The sequence below is a fragment of the Aedes aegypti genome, chromosome 2 (assembly GCF_002204515.2).
Source record: "Aedes aegypti strain LVP_AGWG chromosome 2, AaegL5.0 Primary Assembly, whole genome shotgun sequence".
NCBI lineage: Eukaryota > Metazoa > Arthropoda > Insecta > Diptera > Culicidae > Aedes > Aedes aegypti.
In genome coordinates this window covers 241,509,382-241,531,260 of record NC_035108.1, presented here as the reverse complement: position 1 = coordinate 241,531,260, position 21,879 = coordinate 241,509,382, and the positions used below count along the sequence as shown (strand labels likewise).

General features: G+C 39.1%; 1 protein-coding gene across 2 annotated transcripts in view; it reads right to left on the bottom strand.

Moving 5' to 3' along the window:
- LOC5571156 (ubiquitin-conjugating enzyme E2 R2) overlaps nucleotides 1-21,879 on the bottom strand; it is a 61,190-nt gene that overhangs the window by 32,320 nt on the left and 6,991 nt on the right. Inside the window, exons 1-2 of one of the 2 annotated variants that reach the window (XM_021844595.1) lie at nucleotides 19,057-19,151; nucleotides 18,684-18,978 (exon numbers count right to left, since the gene is read on the bottom strand). In XM_021844595.1, coding sequence (XP_021700287.1) covers nucleotides 18,684-18,860 — 177 coding nt within the window. In that variant the 5' untranslated portion in view covers nucleotides 18,861-18,978; nucleotides 19,057-19,151. Of the gene's footprint in view, nucleotides 1-18,683; nucleotides 18,979-19,056; nucleotides 19,152-21,879 lie in introns of those variants that run through there. The other variant, XM_001653422.2, reaches the window with a different exon arrangement.

Genomic DNA, 21,879 nt, shown 5'->3' with positions numbered 1-21,879 from the left:
GGAGTACCAGGGCGCCCTCTACAGTATTATGCCCTTCCTGTGCTACCCGGAGCAATGGTGCAGGTGACCTTGAATTTCTCTGAGATAATCGGCTGCCCTTCTTCAGTCTCAACCCTGAGGCTCAATAAGGGTGGGATTATTAATACGTTGAAATTTAGTTTAAATTTTTACCTTTATGGTTTCGCATTATGCGTTTTACACAGTGTATTCTGTGCTTTTCGCCTTTGGCGACTTTTTAGAGATACCGATCTGGTTTTTTCGCTGCTGGTCTTTTTCGTGCTGAGATTGTGAAAAGCTTAATCCTGCCTAGTTTGGGTAGTGGCTACGGTTAGGATAGCTTAGTTAGACCAATCTTCAGCATATAATATCAGCAACGATCAATCTTTGCAGACTCATGCAAATGGTACAGTTCAAGTGGCGCTAGTCCAAAAAACTTACTTTTGTGAACTTTTATCTAGGTAACCTTGTGGACCCAGTTTTTGTTACTTTCAGAAACATGAAATGGCAAACTCGCGTTCCATGCCTCGTGCATGCGTGCTCGTTAATAAAGCAATCGTTGCTACACTCATTTCTGAGTCAACTACCAGAGATGTAAGTGCTGTCACAATTGTTATTTCTGTTGGTGACCTCAATAAGAAATACGTCTTTCGTTTTGTGGTGTATTTACCACATGATGAACCATCCCCTATGGATGATTTCAAACGAGTTGTCGTCCACTGTCTATAAAAAGGCCTTCTGCTGATTGTGGGCAGTGATGCTGATACTCATCACATGATCTGGAGCAGCTCAGATGTCAATTTGAGAAGCTCCAGTCTGATGGAATACTTAAGTAGTTCAAATCTTGGATTACTTATTATAGGAAATCGCCCCACCTTCATGGCACCTGCTAGAGAAGAAGTGTTAGACATAATGCTCTGCTCGAACAGAATCAGTCACGAGTTGACGAATTGGCATGTATCAGATTTTGAATCATTATCTGATCATCGCTACATCTCTATATGAACATATGAATGTAAATTCGCAGACTTTGCATTTGTTATATTCCACAAACTGGGAATTGGTTATGATCAAATTCCATGGATTCTCTGCGTCCATTGGAAATCCTAAAAATTTGGATGTTTCCACTTCCGGTGAATTGGGACACAATTGTCCTTGCTTCGAGTGATCTCACAATAGCTTGTCACTTTGCTTATAACAAATGTTCCTCACAACTCCCTTCGCGGGACGAGTGGACGATTCCAATTACTTGGTAAACACTTATTAAGTGAAACTGATTTCAGAAACCTGAATCTTCATGACATTCTATTATTTTTAACCAGCTGTGGTAATGAGCTATAGGCTCAATTTACGCTCATGCGTTTTGCAATGCCCTTTTTAGGGCACTGTGGAACCCATTGTGGTATGGAGCTACATGCTCTCATTTCGCTTATGCGATCTTCCCTCTTCAAGGGACCCCACTCCTATTTCCTCCCATCTTTCCCTTCCCTTTCCTCTCCCATCGGGTAGATGATTAAATAGGCTCAAATATGGCGATGGCACAAATATCCCAAATGGCGGGGAACGTGCCTCTGGAGCCGGCCTTCTGATACCTGATACCCGTACCTCGGAACAAATTACTAGAAGATTTCTTAAAGTCTTGAGACATGTGATATGAAATTAAAGTTACGTTAAAGACTATGATTTTTTCCCTGGAGCCTGTAGGATTTTGCATCAGGATACTAGAGACCGACACATGTTCAGGATTCACCTTAGTAAGTGCTGCGACTCTTGCAACCTCAATTAAAATACATAAAATTTCTACTTTTAATGTAAACCACAAGTACAGTCGAAGCTCGTTATAACGACAACTTTAATTGCGTCAAAAGCTCTCTATAACGACATTTTTTGGGCTCTTGAAGTATAATTCAGTGTTATAATCATTCTCTATAACGACTTTTCTCCATTACGACGGTCCCTTGCGATCGATGTCATTATAAAAAGCTTCGACTGTATGTTGACACCTCTGGTGTCAAACCTTTCAAAGATTTTTACACATACAAAAACAAGCAAAGGAAGTATGAATGTTTTATTTATTATGGGCATCATGAATTAATATTAATGCCGACACATGTAGCGACGAACCATTTAAAGAGTTTCTGATAAATAGAATGATTAAAAATATGTATTCATCAAATAATTAATAAATAATTTGAAAACAAACAATATAAAAATGTCACAATTTTAATACAAAAAAACATGTAACGAATTCACCAATTAATGGGCTGAAACTGGATAATGTGAACCTTGTCGTAAGTTGATATTTTCGTGCAAAATAATCGGCCAACGCGTAAACCGAACCAAAATGCCACTTCCCACATAACACTGGGGCAGATCGCTGTTTTCGACGGCCAAAACCTCTAGTACTCTGGATATGCATCCTAGAGGTTTGGTGTCTTTGACAAAGTATTTTGGAATAATTTGTACTACATTTTGACTCATTCATATTTGATCTAGATAGGTGAAAACTGATCTAGATCAGTTTTATCTTTTGATAGGAGCGTCCTAGCAAAACACTTTCTTTTTCAAAGTAGTTCATTGGAGCATTTTTGACATTTCTTCCGAAGACACTTACCCGGGTAGAGGAGAATTGCAAATGAATAGCAAAATTTACCATTAAAATAGAAGGTATGAATAGCAAAATTTGTTCTTTGTTTGCTTGAAATAAGAGATAAAATAACAAAAATAATAACTAAATTTGTATGGTATAAAAACTAAATAATATCACATTTTGCCATTGTAATAACAAAATAATAGCAAAAATATAGGCAACCTTAAATAACAAAATATGTTATTATTAAGATATTGATAACAAAATAATACTAAATAAGCTATTCACGAGTAGAGCAAAATAATGGTAATTTCACTTTTTTGACTATAATATCTAAATTTAGCATAATCGAAAAATAAACTTTTTGCTTTGCTGCAAAAAACTTGTTTTTTAAATCTTCAATGAATACCATACGAATAGTAAAATGAGCTATTATGGCAAAATTTGGTATTAATTTGTTCTCATGAGTTTTTAAAACAACCTCTATCACTGACGTGGGTGGCGCTGTATAACACTTTAGACGGATTCCATGTCAAATCGGTCAGTCACAGAACTCGACCATCTTCGATTAAATTTGGATTAAATTTTGCACATGTTTTTGGTATGGAAGAATAAGTGTTTTCCATAGAAAAATTGATCATTTAGACTCAAATGTAACTTTTGAAAATGGCCTTTAATTTTTTGCATTGAACTTATTTGAAAAATTCTAACCCCGAAACTGTTGATTTTAGAGAAAAATGTTCTATGAAGAAGTTTTAGTGAACAGTTTGGACTATAAGAAAAAAATATACATTGAAAAAATATTTTATTTATTTTCATGAAAAATAAAAAAAACTTAAATTTTCAATTACACAAAAACCCCATTTTTAATATTTTTTAAATTTTCACCAGAGAATCTTGAGAGTAAAAAGAGGTTTGGGACAAAGTTTCATGGTGGTGTAACTAATGGGGCAGCCCCCTATCCGGCATCAATGAGACCCCCTTCTACACTGCCTCAGGGTCGGCATATGCGATTGATAAACCGCGACCAAGAAAACACTTGAATACTATTGAGCGTCACTTAAACCCACTTTATTAGTTTTTCTTGCACACAGGTACCTTTATTCCTCCCACTTCCTTACAGCCTATCTCCTACCTTCCACTTCCTCTTCTTCTCTTCTTCTGGTGGCGGGGTCCCTTCTTCGTTCCGCTACCACACCTTGCTTCGTCGCCGCCGGTTCGCTTCTCTCCTCGGTTTGACTGCGACCGCGACTCCTCTCCGTGTTTCCTTCCTACAGTTTTCCCCTTCCTAGACCTTGGCTTGCCGATGCTGCGTCGCTGCTGGCAAAATGGCGTCTCCAGACGCGGCCTCAAGCACAAGGCACGCGTTTGCAGTCTCGAGGGTAATGAAGAGTACTGCAGCGTATTTCAAAGCGGTAGGACCACTCAAGATCTTCGGGTCTACTACGCGCACTCCAAGGCCCACGCTCTACCTCAAGACAACGGCCTAGGTCACTCCAAGGTCACCGAAGGTAACACTAACGGTAAAACTAAGGGTAAAACCAAGGGTCCTGCGGGTATTTGGAGGACAAATGGGGGGGGGGGGGTGTTTTAATTATGGGGACGAATGGGGGCTCTTGTCGAGGGTCTGTTACCTGGATGCTTCCAATAATTCACACTATCCACTATCTTCTACTCTTTTCACAACTCTTTCTACTCTTTACAAATTTTCTGAACTTCCGACAGACGTCTATCTTGCTTAATATTTGGCTCGATAATGATCCAGAGCAATGGTGGATATCCTTTTCAGAGCCCTCGACCTAGAGTTTCCCGCAGTTTCCTAAATTCGCCCCATCATGGCTCCTTCTACACCACCCCCAATGGCCGCCCATTCTGCTCGTCCAGCGATGCCTGGTGGTGAGTAGCGGAACTTGTTTCGATGTGGCTGCATGCTGTCCAGTGGGCGATGGGTGGTGATGCTCACGAATACTCAAACACCTTCTTGGTTTTTTCGTACAAACTATTACACGGAACACACTACATCGCGAAAATCTCAAAAATCTCGGACAGACAGACACACCACTGGTTACACTCTCCCCCCGCTCGGGTTAAAAAAATCAGAGAAGCTGATTTTTTTTTATTTTAATACACTCCAACAACAACTTTGTGACGCGTACCTCTGAACCAGAATTTTCACCAACACAACTAAACTTACTAACACACTCTTTTTTTAACACAAACCGAATCATAAACATCTCAAACTCCTTCAAAAATAACGAATCACGATTGCAAGCTATGGAAAAAGTAGCCTTTTAAAAACAGTAATAATATTGTTCGGGGTCATAAGGTGTCATCGTTGTTTATTTCAACTCCACGCTATTTCAAAGTCTTTGCTTTCTACTGACCATCAACATCTTACGATTCCGGTCTCCAGCGAACATATTAAACTATTTTGAACTTTTACCAACATTGAAGCAAAACTAAATAAAATATATACAAGTCGAACTACATTGAACAAATTAAAAAAATATCATACTCTATTCTAAAACATGCAAATTTCAATTAACATGCAACAATTTAAAAAAACACAAAGAATATTACTAGTAAAAGAATTCCGGAATGAACAATATTTACAAAATGTACAAAGTTACTCATGAGTACGGTGAAAATATCATTTTCTCCCTTTTCAAATATTCTGCTTTGTCGGAGTTAACCCATATCGATATTAATCAACTGTGGTTGTTTTTGATAACGTTATCGGCTTATCAGTGTGTACGTGCGGTATACTGTGAACAACCAAACTGTCAAATGCCTATTATATCGTGACTATGGTGAAACGTGGCAGGCTTGTGGTCGGTGAAGTTTTTCCTAAAATCTAGGATAAAGTGTGCGCTTTGGAAGAAAAATCTCAATTTTGTGACATTGTGTCTATTTATTGGGCCCAGTGATCATTTGATTGGTATTTCTTCCATAAGATCCCCTTTATTCAATAAATTTAGGTGAAAATTCATCGTATGATAGTTGCATGTTTCCACACAAAAGGGTAAGTATAGTGTTACAGTGCTATTGCTTGTTGATGTGATACTTTGAAGATTATTGATAATGGATGATTAAAAAAAGTGCTGAAATTAATGTGTTTTGTGATTGAAGATCATATTTTGTTGGCCATTCACAATTGATTTGCACGCTCACACACTCAAATTATGCACCGCGTCTATCAACTGATTGTAATGCAGTCTTAGAAACTTGTTAACAAGATTGTATTCAAGTCAGATGATTGCAGTGGTGCATAATTGAGCTGATTCAAAATTTTCAAAATTGGAATTCGCAAACTAATTTTCAAATTAAAAAAAGTAATAGAAATTACATACACATTAAAAAAAAATCGATAATTTTTTGGTTGAATGCATTCATGTTGAGTGTATCTGACACGCTTTGATTTCGCTACTGATTCCATCCTCGATTCAGAATTACGCAGTGTGATTCAGAAAATCCATCCTAATGAACCATTAACGGATTGGATATCTTCTTCAGCACTGACCTTCTATCACTCAAGAATCAGAGCCACATCTAATTAGTACCATGGATTTTTAGTTGTTTTTCTAGGCCTTCAGGTCCGCTGCCGAGAACACTCCCAGCGACCGACCATTCAGGTCCGAGACCTCGTAGGAACTGCTTCCTTTCTTTGCGACGATGACACAAGGAATATACTGTGGACCCAACTTGGCGTTGAAATCCTTCCCTGCGACTGATTGGGTGAAGCTACGTTTGAATACCCGTTGTCCGACAGTAAACGTGGGTGAGTACCGTTTGTGACGTAGATCATATTGCCGTTTTGTATTATTATACGCTTTTTTTAGGTTTTGCCTCACCAACTCCATGTTTTTCCTGCTGATGATCTGCATTCTCTCTGCTCGTTCTGCTTCAGAGAGCTCGCTCTCCTCCTCTAAACGATGGTGTGATCCTCGAGTTACCATCTCACTCCCAAAGATCACTCGGTGAGGGGTCAGTTTTGTTGATCCGTGAACAGTGTTGTTTAACACGAACTCAATTTCTGAGATTTTAGTGTCCCATAGCCTTTGATCGTTACGGACGTACGTGCGAATCATCGAGTTGATAGTTCTATTCAACCGTTCCGCTGGATTGGCCTGACTTCGATGTCGCGCATTTGCCCAGTGTTGAATGTCGTATTTCTTCAACAACTCCTGGAACTCCTTGGACATGAAAGTCGTGGCGTTGTCCGTAATGACGTACTGAGGGACTGACAGTCGACGAAACCACCGTTCCTCCAGAATAGTGCAAAGATTACCAGATGCAATTTTCTTCACCGGAGCAAGCAGGCAGTACTTAGAAAAGATATCTAAGACAACTAACAAGTGGGCATTGCCCTGCTTGCTTCGGGGCAGAGATTGTATGTAATCCATGCACACGATCTGGAAGGGACGAGTTGCAATTCGTTGATTTCCCATTTTTGGAGCGGTTGAGGCTGTGGAATGTTTGCTTATTTTGCAGTTTTCACATTTGGCTATGTATTTCTTCACATCAGCGCTCATTCTTGGCCAGTAAAACCTTCGTTTAACTTTTTCGATGCACTTCTCAAATCCAATGTGCATCATTCCGTCATGTTCTTCCCGAATGATCCTGGAGCGTTCGGATTCAGGAACACACTCCTTCCATTCGAACCTATAATCCAGCAAATCGGACTGAGAGGCAACGAACTTGAAGAGTTTCCCATCCTGGATTCGGAAATCAATATATTTCTCGGGATCCTCATTGACTGCATCGAATAGATCTCGATACCATCTGTCGGACTCCTCCACATCCAACGCTTCTACGGATCGAGACAGAGCGTCAGGGACAATGTTCTCTTTCCCTTTTCGGTGTCTGATGTCCATGTCATAGTGTTGGAGGGTGATACTCCAACGACTCAACCGTGACGACGATCTCCATTTGGCACGCATTATGAAGGAAAGAGCCGAAGAATCAGTCACAAGCGTGAAATGAGTGCCTTCTATGTAGCAGTCTTGGGAACTGTGACCACAATTCACCACAGTTCATCGATTCTGCCATTCCACCAAAACACAAAGCAGCAGCAGCATCAATACCATCAGGCGTTGCGCTGCCAACGGTTCACACACTGCTTGACTGTTTTTGTCTCTCCACTATGACCATTTTCGGGCAGCCATTCCAAGCTGAATGATTGAAAAAAGTGTTAAATCATTCAATCGCTAATATTTTGCTTGTGTTTTCAACTAATTGAAATCTATTATCTCTAACAGAAAGACCACAATCATTCCGTTACGATACATATAAACAAGTTCAATTTCATACTGCCTTTATCGAGCAAAAATGCAAAACCCCGAAAACCGCAAAAATCGTGTCACCACTGTGCTCGAGTCATTTCGCATTCGGGGTTGAAAACGTTAGGAAGAAGAAGATTACATTTTTGAAGAGCCGTGACATTTTTTTGTTTTGAACCGTCATGGTTTGCTTTGGATTTTGATGGTCGTGTAGAAAGATGTAAATGTAGAGGCGGTAAATGTTTGCTCCAGTACTTTTCTCATCCCTGCTATGTAGCATTTAAACTTCTCAATGCAGCGAAGGGCAGCTAAGCCCTCCTTCTCCGCTGCATGATAGTTGAGCTCAGCACCTTTCAACTTCTCAGAGTGATATGCAATAACTCTCTCGACCCCGTTCTGCACCTGGGTGAGTACACCAGCCAGAGCATTATCACTCGCGTCGGTTTGCACAGAAAACGGTAAGCTGAAATCGGGATTAGCCATCACCGGGGCTACGATGAGCCTCTCCTTGATGGCTCTAAATGCATTTTCTGCTGCCTCGTTCCACCGCACTCTTTTTGGTTTGTTTTTCAACAAATCCGTTAGAGGTGCGGTGAGTTCGCTGAAATTATTGATGAACCGTCGGTAGTAGTTTACCATACCGAGGAATCTTCTCAGTGACCTCACGGATTTTGGCGCCTCAAATCCCAGGATCGCTTGGACTCGATCTGGGTTAGGGCGCAATCCTTGTTCAGAAAGGATATATCCGAGGTAGGGTAGTTCATGGCAGCAAAATTTTGATTTTTCTAAATTTATATATAAATTAGCCTTTTTCAACCGTCTAGCTAAATCCCTCAACTTCCGTATGTGCTCTTCGAACGTGTGACTCGCTACCACTATATCGTCAAGGTAGACGAAAATAGCTGGTTCGAGTTCACCGTGACCCAAAACTCTGTCCATCAGCTTACTCAATGTCGCTGGACTATTCACCAGCCCAAAAGGTAGCCGAGTGAACTGAAAAAGTCCCTTTCCTGGCACCGAAAAAGCTGTGAACCTCTTCGACTGACGGTTCAAGGGCACTTGCAAAAAGGCTTGTGACAGATCGATCGTGGTCAAATATTTAAATGGACCTAATTGGCTCAAGATCCTATTTTGATGGGGGAGAGGATACGCGTCTCTCTTTGTGCGCTCATTGAGCTTTCTGGCGTCGAGACAAAGTCGAACCTCTTCAGTGTCTCGTTTCTTTACGGGAACCACTGGTAAAGCCCAATCCGATTCGGATGGTTCTACGACTCCGTCCCTAATCATCGCATCAAGCGCTCGGTGAATCTTCTTTTGAATTTCAGGACTCCAAGGGTACGGATTCTTACGAACCGGATCCGCGTTTTGGAATTCGTCCTTCAATTCTATTTTGTGCTCAATGAGACTGGTTTTTCCAAGTTGTCCTGGAGCAGCTACTAAGAACAATCTTTTCACATCCTCCAGCTGTTGTTTTTGATTTTCATCCAGCTCATTAACACTATCTACTGTTTCTGTTTCAGGCCTCATCGATCAAATCAACGGACTGAGAAAATGTTGGACGGATCCCAAAAGCTTGCCAAAAGTCGTATCCCAAAATACAACGACGATTCAAATTCGGAGCAACCATAACCGGTATGATTTTGGTCTCTCCGTTGAATGTAATGGGAATATCGGTTGTACCTAACACATCTAACCTTTCGCCTCCGGCTGTTTTCAGACTCAACGTGGTGGGTCTCAATTTCAAATTTAACGCACTCATCAGCTGTTTACTCCCTGTCCCTAACACAGTTCTAGCTGCACCACTATCTAACAACCCTAAGAGAGAAATGCCTAACAATTCTACTCTCACAAACGGTCTGGGATCATCGCTGAGAGTGACCAACATAGTGGCTACTTCTACATCGTCATTGGGTTCTCCACTCACTCGCGAATAGCCAAGTTGCTCGAGTGTCTCTGCAACTGCTGGCTCTGTGTGAGGTCTTGTGGAGTTGTGAGAAAGACTGCCTTGCCTCTCTAGACAGTCTTTTGGCCGTTTTTTGATTCGCAATACGGACAGTCCTTCGTATGGTAACCAGGGAACCCACAACGCTCACAGAAATATTTTCCGTTCCTGATTACACTCATGGAAATTATGCCCTCCTTCATGACAGTTATAGCAAACGTTTTTCTTTAATGGAATGTATGCTTTCACTATCCTTTCAAGAGCATTCGTTCCACTAGTGCTAGGAACTGAGTTTCTGTGAGGTGAATTGTTCGGCCTAGGTTTCTGAAAGTTTTTGTCGAAGTTTTGCTTTTGCTCCATTGATTTCTGCTGTTTCCATTCACGTTTCTGTGGCTGCTGATAATTTGATCTGAAAGATTGATACGCGTTCGGAGTACCTTTTTGTAGGCCTCCTTTCTGATATCTGTCGCGATTCTCCCTGTACGACGACTGCTGACTAACCTCATCTATCTCTATTGTATCTTTCCGTGTAAACCTACCCTCTCTTCTCTGGTACATGTGCCAATTAATAGAGTCAAAACGTTTCCCAAAATCCCTCATTTTAGGAATCGAGTCAATGTTTGCCGCCAGCATTGCTATGCGACAGTCTTCCCGGGTGTTACGAAAGAGGACATCAAATTTCCGTTTTTCATCCCACGGGGTTGACATGCTACGGAAAATCCGGACCATGTCCAAGTAAAAGTCCTGGAACTTCTCCCTGGCACCTTGCTTACGGTTTCCAGCTTGTCGTTCGTAGACATAGTCGATGTCGACAGGTAAAAACTCTCTCTTCAACTCTCTAATCAATTCTCTCCACGATCCTATCTCACAACAGACTTCCATATACCAAGATCTCGCCTTCTGTGTGAACAGATGGTGAGCACCCTGTAACAACTCATCTTCCGAAAAACCTTCAGACCTAGCGTTAAATTCCACCTCCTTTAGAAACTCATTCAACTTTCGTCCATTGTCCATTCCATCGTATCGTACTGCCCATTTATGAATCGGAAACCTGCTCTCTGATCTGATTTTTCCTATCACATTCTGACTCTTTTCGTCCACCTTACGCCCTAGTCTCTTCAAATCTTCTGACATTCCCGGTGTTTCTAGCGAATCATTCCTTTCCTTCAACCAATCTAGGAAATCTACTGGTTTTCCTTGAACCTGACCCGATTCCCTACCTTCATTTGCATGCTCCTCAATTCTAGTGCTGTTGGTGGTCTTAGCGTGTGATTCAACTGGTTGGCTAATGGCTTGGTTAGCTTCCAGCACAGTGATACGCTGCAGAAGCACTCCTACAACCGCTGTCAGTTTTGCAACCTCAGCTGCCAGTCTATCACTGTCGCTCTCTACGGTAACTCTATTGCCACCCACGGCACCCTCTTCGTATTCCTCTCTATTCTTCTCATTCGAATCGGTCCGATTCTCCTCCGCAGATCCCTTTTCGTTTTCATTTCCATTCTGCTCCTGAACAGCATTGTCGTTTTCCACTTCATTTCGCATTCGGTGCAAGCTTTCATTCATGATTGCTATCTCAGCCTCTCTCACTTCAGGGAGGTGGGAGGTAGCTGAGAAATACACATCTAAAAGCTTGACACATTCTCCAGCTATTACCGCTAGACTTTTCAACTCCTCTTCCTCTTTTGCGTAGGCTCTCAGCCGTTGCATTCGAAATAAAATGTGAATCAGTCTAGTTTTATTCGACTGTTCTGGTGCTCTTTTCGAACCTCGTTTCATCAAATGGTTTTTGATACCATTCAATTTATCGTCGCATACTTCTAGCTCTTCTACTACTGATTCGCTGACAAATGGAAATACCGTGTCTAATTTATCTTTCTCTTCTTTCAGCAAACATCTCAGGGTTCTCTCAGACGCGCTACGTAAAGCATCCATCGGCGCACCGCGGATCTTCAATTCATGCTCCAGCTCATCAATCGTTAGATGACTGGGATTCATCGCATGGTACTTCGCCAACAACAAGGACATTTCCATCGTTGTCGCTGACATTCAACCCGAAAAAATTGAAAAATAAAATTTAAAAAGAACCTAGTTATGTTGTTCCAGAGGAACCTCCTCAGAAACCAATTTGAAAATCTTAATTTGTAAACACTTTCGTTGCTTGAAAGCTGAAAATTGTAATTAAAAAAAACCTAAAATTTGTTCACGCTCCCTAACGAAGCAAATCAATTTGAAAAATCCTAGTTTTAGTCCGTTTACGGTTAATAAACGTTTCGTGATTACTGTTTTACTGTTCAGTCTGAAAATCACACTACACTGAGCCTTTCCGGAATTCACCGCGAAAATTCTCCAACTTAACAACTCGTATTCTTTTAGTTAGTTTTACTCAACTGTTGGCGGCTAATCAGACCGTTCACATACATTCAAGACCCTTCTTAATGAAATAAGCTATATTGAAGTTCAATCACCAGTTGGTTACCTGTTTTGTGTGCTTTTGGTAAAGATTGGTCAATGAAGTCTGGGTGTTTTCCCAGAGACTTCTGCAGACACGCAATTGGCATTCAAGTGTACCCGGACACTGAGAATCTGCGCAAAAATTTCAGTTGGTCGCCAAGTGTAACTAATGGGGCAGCCCCCTATCCGGCATCAATGAGACCCCCTTCTACACTGCCTCAGGGTCGGCATATGCGATTGATAAACCGCGACCAAGAAAACACTTGAATACTATTGAGCGTCACTTAAACCCACTTTATTAGTTTTTCTTGCACACAGGTACCTTTATTCCTCCCACTTCCTTACAGCCTATCTCCTACCTTCCACTTCCTCTTCTTCTCTTCTTCTGGTGGCGGGGCCCCTTCTTCGTTCCGCTACCACACCTTGCTTCGTCGCCGCCGGTTCGCTTCTCTCCTCGGTTTGACTGCGACCGCGACTCCTCTCCGTGTTTCCTTCCTACAGTTTTCCCCTTCCTAGACCTTGGCTTGCCGATGCTGCGTCGCTGCTGGCAAAATGGCGTCTCCAGACGCGGCCTCAAGCACAAGGCACGCGTTTGCAGTCTCGAGGGTAATGAAGAGTACTGCAGCGTATTTCAAGGCGGTAGGACCACTCAAGATCTTCGGGTCTACTACGCGCACTCCAAGGCCCACGCTCTACCTCAAGACAACGGCCTAGGTCACTCCAAGGTCACCGAAGGTAACACTAACGGTAAAACTAAGGGTAAAACCAAGGGTCCTGCGGGTATTTGGAGGACAAATGGGGGGGGGGTGTTTTAATTATGGGGACGAATGGGGGCTCTTGTCGAGGGTCTGTTACCTGGATGCTTCCAATAATTCACACTATCCACTATCTTCTACTCTTTTCACAACTCTTTCTACTCTTTACAAATTTTCTGAACTTCCGACAGACGTCTATCTTGCTTAATATTTGGCTCGATAATGATCCAGAGCAATGGTGGATATCCTTTTCAGAGCCCTCGACCTAGAGTTTCCCGCAGTTTCCTAAATTCGCCCCATCATGGCTCCTTCTACACCACCCCCAATGGCCGCCCATTCTGCTCGTCCAGCGATGCCTGGTGGTGAGTAGCGGAACTTGTTTCGATGTAACTGCATGCTGTCCAGTGGGCGATGGGTGATGCTCACGAATACTCAAACACCTTCTTGGTTTTTTCGTACAAACTATTACACGGAACACACTACATCGCGAAAATCTCAAAAATCTCGGACAGACAGACACACCACTGGTTACAGTGGAGAAATTTTTAATAAAACAGTTTTTCTTAGAACAACTTTCGGTCGATTTTCAAAATTTTGATTTTTTTTTTGTCAAAATAAATACGTTTTGATGATACAGTAAGCATTTTGAAATGATTATAAGCCATAATGATTATATGAATAATTTCTCTAGAAGTAGCCATTTTCGAATTATATCGAGTTTAATGCAAAAAATATTGTTTAAATATTAAAATAGGCCTTATACGATTTTTTGTTCTTAGCTATGCGGCTATTGGTACATGACCCCTATGGGATTTTTGTGTAATTTGAAATGCAAATTTCTTTTTTGAATTTTTTATGAAAATAAATAAAATATTTTTTCAGTGTATATTTTTTCTTATAGTCCAAACGGTTCACTACAACTTCTTCATAGATCATTTTTCTCTAAAATCAACAGTTTCGAAGTTAGAATTTTTCAAATAAGTTGCATGCAAAAATTCATAGGCCATTTTCAAAAGTTACCCTTGAGTCAGAATGATCAATTTTTCTACGGAAAACACTTATTCTACCATACCAAAAACATGTGCAAAATTTAATCCAAATCGAAGACTATCGAGCACGATTTTTATTTTTTTCGACTCATTCTGGATGAAATTCGTCTTTAGTAAAAACAGTCAAATCTTCGATTTTAACTATTTTTTGGTATACGAAAATGGATAAAAATGTTTTGTCATCAAGTTTCTAAAGCTTAACAATAAAAAAGTAATTTAACAACATTCACTAGCAAAATTTTCGGATTTAATGATACTTTTAGTGAAACAGTCAAAATTTGGGTTTAATAACCGGATAACCTGGATAACTCATGAACCGGCAAATGACGGCAGCTAATTATTTGCCCACGATTAGTCAAGAACATAAGTTTCATTGTCGTGAAGAAAACAAAGTGGGGCTTTTTTGTTAGAATAGTTTTGTGATCGAAAAAAACAAAAACAGTTACATAAGTATGTGATATAAAATGGGGTAAGTGTGATTTAATCTGCTTTCAGATCTAGAGAATAATCAAATTTAGAAAAAAAAAACTATATTAGCTTCTGAAAATTTGGACGTATTTCATGTATTTGCATCGTATAATAGACTTTTATTAAACACGATACTATCACTCTATTAAAAATTCGATGGATAGATAGATGTAGATGCACATTAGAGTGATGCAAATTTTGAAATTTTAGCTCCCCTATGCTTAAACGATTTTAATTATAGTAAATACCATCCTCCTAAAGTTTGAAGTGATTCGGAAGAAATTTGAATGTGCACACGCCATTTGAAGTTTATATGGAGATTACTATGGAAAACGCCAATCTTTTGTGTTCAGCCCTCTATCTCTTCGTCATAATATTTTATGGAAAAGTGAACACACTCATCTCATGTGAAAACTTCCCAGCTACAACTTTGCCGAAGACCACTTTTTGATTGGACGTCAGAATAAATTGTTATTCATCATCATAAAGTTGATTTGCATGTAGCGTGCTTCACCAACTGTTCGGCAGGCAACAGTGGTGCTCCTGGCGGGAAGAATAGATCAAAGTAATCCAGGCTACTATGTTCTACAGCAAAAAAGCAGTGTTGCTCTGTAATTGAATGATCATCTCAGCATGATTTAGACTTTGTTATCAATAATAACAAATTATCCTTACGTCCCATCAAAATGTGGTCTTCAGCAAAGTTGTAGCTGGGAAGTTTTCACATGAGATAAGTGTGTTCACTTTTCCATAAAATATTATGACGAAGAGATAGAGGGCTGAACACAAAAGATTGGCGTTTTCCATAGTAATCTCCATATAAACTTCAAATGGCGTGTGCACAGTCAAATTTCTTCCGAATCACTTCAAATTTTGGGAGGATCATTTTCATCATAATTGACACCGTTTAAGCATAGGGGAGCAAAAACTTCAAAATTTGCATCAGTCTAATGCACATATGAGACAAATTCATGAAAAGCTTATCAAATACAAGCATTTTTTGAACACACATTTTCATCAAAAAAAATTTTTCAAGCCGCCACAACAAAAAAGCCCCACGTGGCCCCACTATTCTTTCTTAGAGACAATGAAACTTATGTTCTTGACTAGTTGTAAACCAAAAATTATCTGCCGCTTCATGAGTTATCCTAGATTTTGTATTTTTAGACTGTTTTTACTAAAAAAAATATAATAAAATATGAAAATTTTACTAGTAAATGATGTAAATTAATTTGTTTTAGTTAAGTTAGGGACAAAATATTTTTTAACAATTTTCATTTAACAATGGTCAAAATCGATTTTTTGACTGTTTTTACTAAATTATCATATATCGCCATCCACGTCAGTGACAGAGTGTAAATGTCTTCGAAGGAAATGACAAAAATGTCTCAATGAACTACTATGCAGAAGAAAGTTGTTTGCTAGGACGCTTCTATCAAAAGCAGTGAATCAAATTGTCATCAAAACAGACGAAAAACAGACAACAAAGCAAGCTCGCTCACAACCGTTTATCCCAAGTGTTGCGGATAAGGATACAATCAAAAGCAAAATTGTCATGACAATTACAGAGCGCAACATTGTTGCAGGCTTTTCAACTCGTGATTAATCAGTTATTTTAAACACAAAACCAAATTTGTTTTATGGTTGCTGTTCGATAATTTGTCAATGTTTACCAACATGGAGAAAGTTCTCGAAAATTGCAATGTGAAGCCCAGAAAATCGCTGCGCACGTGGTGATCGATCATTGTCATATTCTGTTCAAGTGATGATAAACTGATGTTGTAGAACGAAATTGTTGCAACAAGAATAGGAGATGACAATGTCTTTGTTGCTGCGTGTTGGGTGACAATTGATTCACTGATCAAAAGATAAAACTGATCTAGATCAGTTTTTACTAATCTAGATCAAATCTGATTGAGTCAAAATGTAGTACAAATTATTCCAAAATATTTTATCGAAGACACCAAGCCTCTAGGATGCATATCCAGAGTACTATAGGTTTTGGTCGTTGAAAACAGTGATCTGCCCAGTGTGCCACATACTAGGATAAACAACAAACGTTTTCACCGGAGTAGCCAAAACTCACTGCAAAAAGGTTCTCTTCGTTCATCTCTTCATTTTGTCACTGATTTTTCTATGTAAATTTCTGCTAAATCGCTAGCCAAAACTTTTTCACTTCAGTTTTTTTATTAGCGAAAAAATGTGACGCTTAGCAAAAACACAACCGCAAAACTGTTAAGTAAAGTTGAACATACAGCAACTTTAAAATTGAAACATGAATAGGATAAGTATGATTTGAATTAAGGTACCAATAAAAAGGGAGTAATCAACTGCATTTTGTTGTCAACGAATAAGCTCCAAAAACATTGCATTTACCTGTAAACATACAAAATCTACAGAGAGAATAAAGAAGTAGTTTTGAGTACCTCGTACCTTTTAATTCCGCCCTAATTGCTTATCCTTGGCAGATACGCGTATTTCGACTGCCACTTGCAGCCTTCTTCAGTGTCAGTTACTCGTATCCACTGCCAGTGCATCCACCAGGACAGAATTAAATGGTACAGGGTACTCAAAACTACTCTTTTTGTTCTTTATTGAGATTCTGCTCAGAGTTTATTAAATTAAAAGATAAAATCTACAAAGATATATAAAATATATAAAAAACATTGGTTACATTAATTTATACATTTGAGTATTTTTTCCAGAGATGCCTCCAGGGATTTCTTCAGTATGCTCGTTCAGGGTTTCTCTATGATTTCAATAAGGAATTTCTCAAGTTTAATCGTGCCAGTTCATGTTGTGCGAGTGCGAAAAGTTGTTCGTATCGAGGATGGATTTTTATGGCTGAAAAAGTGAAAAGTATTGTATTCAAAATAAACTACTATTTAAAACCTCAGTCAGCGGAGCAGATTTTCCATAGACGCTGATGAATCTAGACACAAGACTAGTTATTTATAATATCTGCTACGTTTGCTGACATGAAATTTCACTCGAAATGCCGTTTTTGCTTCGGTGTGATGTAAACGCAATATTTTTTTGCTGAGATGGTCATGTGAAAGTTTGAACGGATTGCGCAAGATTGATATAAACACTGAGTGGAATAAGAAAAAACTCAGCAATCGCAGAAAAAGAAGACCGTCTCCGCGAGTCTCGTCTCAGGGTATTACATCTGCCGAATCTATTTTTCATCAGTCGAAAAAGTCGCGGAACCGAGGTAAACGTGACAGAAAATTCAAAATGCAGACGCCCGCGCGCACGGCTTGCTGCGATCACCCTTCTCAAAATTTCTCCATAGTAATTTCCATATACATTGTCTTTGATCCACCTTTAAATCACCACCTAGAAAGCTGAAAATTTCACAGGACACTGTTTTTTATGGTAAGGATAACATATGGGAGATTGGATTATTAAACATTTTTGAAATTTGAATCGCCCTACTGTATACGTTATGTTCGCACTGTTTCAAAACAATAATTATTCAATTGTTTTCAAAACTATGTAAACAGATTTAGGATTGGTTGAGTGTTCATGAAGCTTTGGTCGAACAAGGTTCATTTTTTTAGTAAAATGAGTAAAACTTTTTTAACTAATACTGATTAAAGTTTTAGACAAAACTGATGTTCTACTAACTTGTCATAAATTAAATTTTGATGAGAATGGATCATTAAAATAACCAAAACGGCCGCTATGGGAAGCATAGATAGCGTCACCGTAGCCTTGTGTGTTTGACAGAACAGCAATGCTGTCACAATGTTAAATCCCATATACAGTGGCGCCTTTGTTTTGATGCGGTGAGCACTGACAAAAGCTATCTTCAATGATCCATTATACCAACTTTCGGAAGAAGCTCAGCAAGACCAAGCAGAGTCGTGGGTTCGAATACCGCCGGTTGAGGATCTTTTCGTAAAAGGAAATTTACTCGACTTCCCAGGGCATAGAGTATAATCGTAACCGCCGTACGATATACGAATGCAAAAATGGTCAGTTGACATAGAAAACTCTCAGTGAACAACTGTGGAAGTGCTTACAAGAACAGTAAGCTGAGAAGCAGACTCTGTCCCACTTGGGACGTAATGCCAGAAATAAGATGAAGAACTTTTGAAAAACAAGCCGCACTCTAATTGTTCAGGTTAAAAAAATCTGTAACATTACCTTAAAATAACCGCCCTGGTATAGCGTATCTGGCGGTCCAAAAATTGCGACCTCCCACTCGAAGAGATTGTCTTCATTCAGCAGTTTGACTCGAAAACCTTCCACCGGTTCCTCCTGGAGGCTTTTGTACTCCAGTGACAGAGCGCGAACTGCGGAACTGGAAGGCTGCGAAGACATATTTGCTTTATCTGGTCCTCCTCCTCCTCCTCCTCCTCCTAGTTCTGATGTCTTCACTCAGTCACGATATCGTCACCGAGCTGAGCTAAAACAGCACCGACAATTCAGTGAACAGTATCTGTAAAATAAAAAAAAAGAAAGGAAATGCACATCGTCAGTCAGAAGGGACAAAAGAATTTTTCATGCCGATATTTACTAGCTAGATAGAATGCGTACGATTTTGGCCCGTTTTCCACCGATTCAAAACAAAGAGAGAAAATCCTTGCCTTAAATACTCGTGCTCTACATTGCGAATTGGAAAAACAACCAACGAAGAATGTCAGCGCGAGACATTGAATCGCGAGGCGATTTCAGCTCGAGACGCGAATGTCTAACGGTACATAGCAAGAACGATTTCGTGAGAATAATTTTCCATATTCGCTGACGGTTCTCTCTACGCAATATACCAAGAAGATTGGAAAAAAAATCATTACCGGTATCAATGGTTATAATTGGACTATGAATAAAACGCAATGTTTGGTCAACAACGCCTTTAGTTTATTCGATTTGCCAAATTGAAGTTTTTTATTTTATTAAAAAGTCATATACATAATCAAGATAACGCAAAAAAATGCTCCCTTGTGCCATAGTTCCCGCCGTGTTCCAGTAGTGGATCAACTGATGGAAGCATTTTCTTAAATAGATGTATAAAAATGAAGATATGTCAGAGAGACGATCTTTATGAATTATTCGAAAAATTTCAGTTGGGGACCGTGCATGTATGATGTAGCATTTTTTGGACAATTTTTGACACCCACCTACCCCATCGTAGCCTATTTTCTCAAAACCAAATACATGATTCGTTACAAAATCTTAGACTCTCCCCTCCCCCTAAAATGCTACGTCATTCATTGACGATCCCTTGCTGCTTGGAGGGAAAAATGTTAACCCCATGTAGAAATAAACGGTTTTGTTTGAAACGGATCATTTCAATTTGCATTTTACATGTCCATCCAAACTCCAAAAATAAAAAAACATATTAAAAACCGCTAAAGTTGAATTTATTGTAAACTGTGTAGATCCCAAAACTTTTCCACAACTTTAAGTTTATGAGAATTTAAGATTAAATCTATAAATATTATAAGCGTATAGATGAAGTTCCGTGAAATGTAATATTGACAGAATACTTTCTATTTAGCTTTTTAAGATTATACTTGAACGCTTCTTCCTAAAAAGTTCTCGCTATATCAAGATAACGGAAAATGTTACGTGACATTAATTAATATTTTAAATTAAAAATAATGATAGAAGATCAAATATGATTGAAATACAGCCTAAAACCAATGTATCATAAACGCGTCCTTCGAACGCCGACTAAAAGAGAACAAATGGTGGCAATAAGCCCCAGTGACATTGAAATTTTCTATCAATAAGTTTAATAGGCCAGGGGAAGTGGTTCACCTAGAGTGAATTTCTGTCAGAGAAAAAGTAGATTTTGTATGAGATTTAACAGAAAAATGAATGACAAGTTCGTCCACTTCTCCTGGCCTATGGGATTCGTTTGGCCGATGGACATTTAGCGTAAAGACGATAGGCTTGATAGGCTGTTTTTCTAAGTTATGCTGTTACAATAGTTATTAGCACCATGCTTCATATATTTTAATCAAAACTACTTGGACACATCCATGGTTCACTTGGCGTTGGAGATTATAGGCGGTCGAATTGTCATAAACTGTGCAATAAAAAAATATTACCGCGAATATTCTCGCCAAATCTAAACTCAGTGGCTTTCAAAAAGCTGTCGAAGTGAATCCAAAGCGCCAAGAAGAATACCCGCCACCCCACATTTCTTTGAAGAAAGCATGCATGATTCATAACCGATTCAACGAAAACGATAAATTCTCTAAAGTCATTCTCTAAAAGCTTCGATACTGTGGTGAATCAAAATCCGGACGTTATCGATATCCGGACACTCTGATTATATTACATAATTAAATTTACAATTAAGTGATTATATGTTAGGTTTAAATTCTCTCCTTTTATTATTGACAATGCTGGTGATTTTAATTCATTGTTAACCCCTCTACCAGCAGCTTCATTTTTTACCACTAAAAAAATATTCATATCACGATAATTTTTATGTTTCTCAATATGTTTGCACCATTTTTTCACAAGACTTTAAAAAACTCTTCTAGTTGAAGAATCCGTGTCTATATTAATCATTGGTAATCTAGTTTTGAAGATATTCCGATGTTTCTTGGGGGACCAACATTCTCCATATAAAATGTCTTTGGCGGCCATTTTGTGTTTGGTCAATGTATCAAAAAAATAAAATGTGCATTAAACAATGCCAGGTAATAAGGAGCTACTCTAAAAAAAGCATTCAAATCGGTTCAGTATTCTTGGAGAAGTCACAAAATTACGTTATGAGATTTTTTAGGATTTTGAAGATTTTTATTTGTCCAGTGTGGTACCAGAAACATAAATGCTCATTACTCAAAGACGACTGCACCAAATTGCTTCATTATTCCACAACATACTTGCATTAATGTATCATTCCGAAAAGTGAATATCCGAATACGATAAAAAACTCTGTAGCCTAAGATATTTACGTGGGTTATGGTTAAGCGTCGGTCCCCCAAGGAATTTTGGAATATCTTCGGATGCGGATGACCAATGATCAGTAGCGATACATATTCTAAAACTTGAAGAGTTTTTTGAGGGCATCTTAAAAAATAGTGCGAAAATATCGAGAAACAAAAAATTTATCGCGATTTGAATATTTTTTAGCGGTAAAAAATAAAGCTGCCGGTAGAGGGGTTAATTTAGTAACCATTGTCAAATAATTGTAAAAAATAAAAACAAATAATTTGTTCATGGTGGACGTCATTTTGTAGCGGTCAAACCCCAACTCAAGTTTAACGATCGATTGACACGCGAACAATGTTTGGTTGCATGAAAAGTTTGTGAACTATGTTTATATTGGAAATGTCAACCATAAGTGTTACTAGATATATTTTGAAAGATTTGTGACTCCACT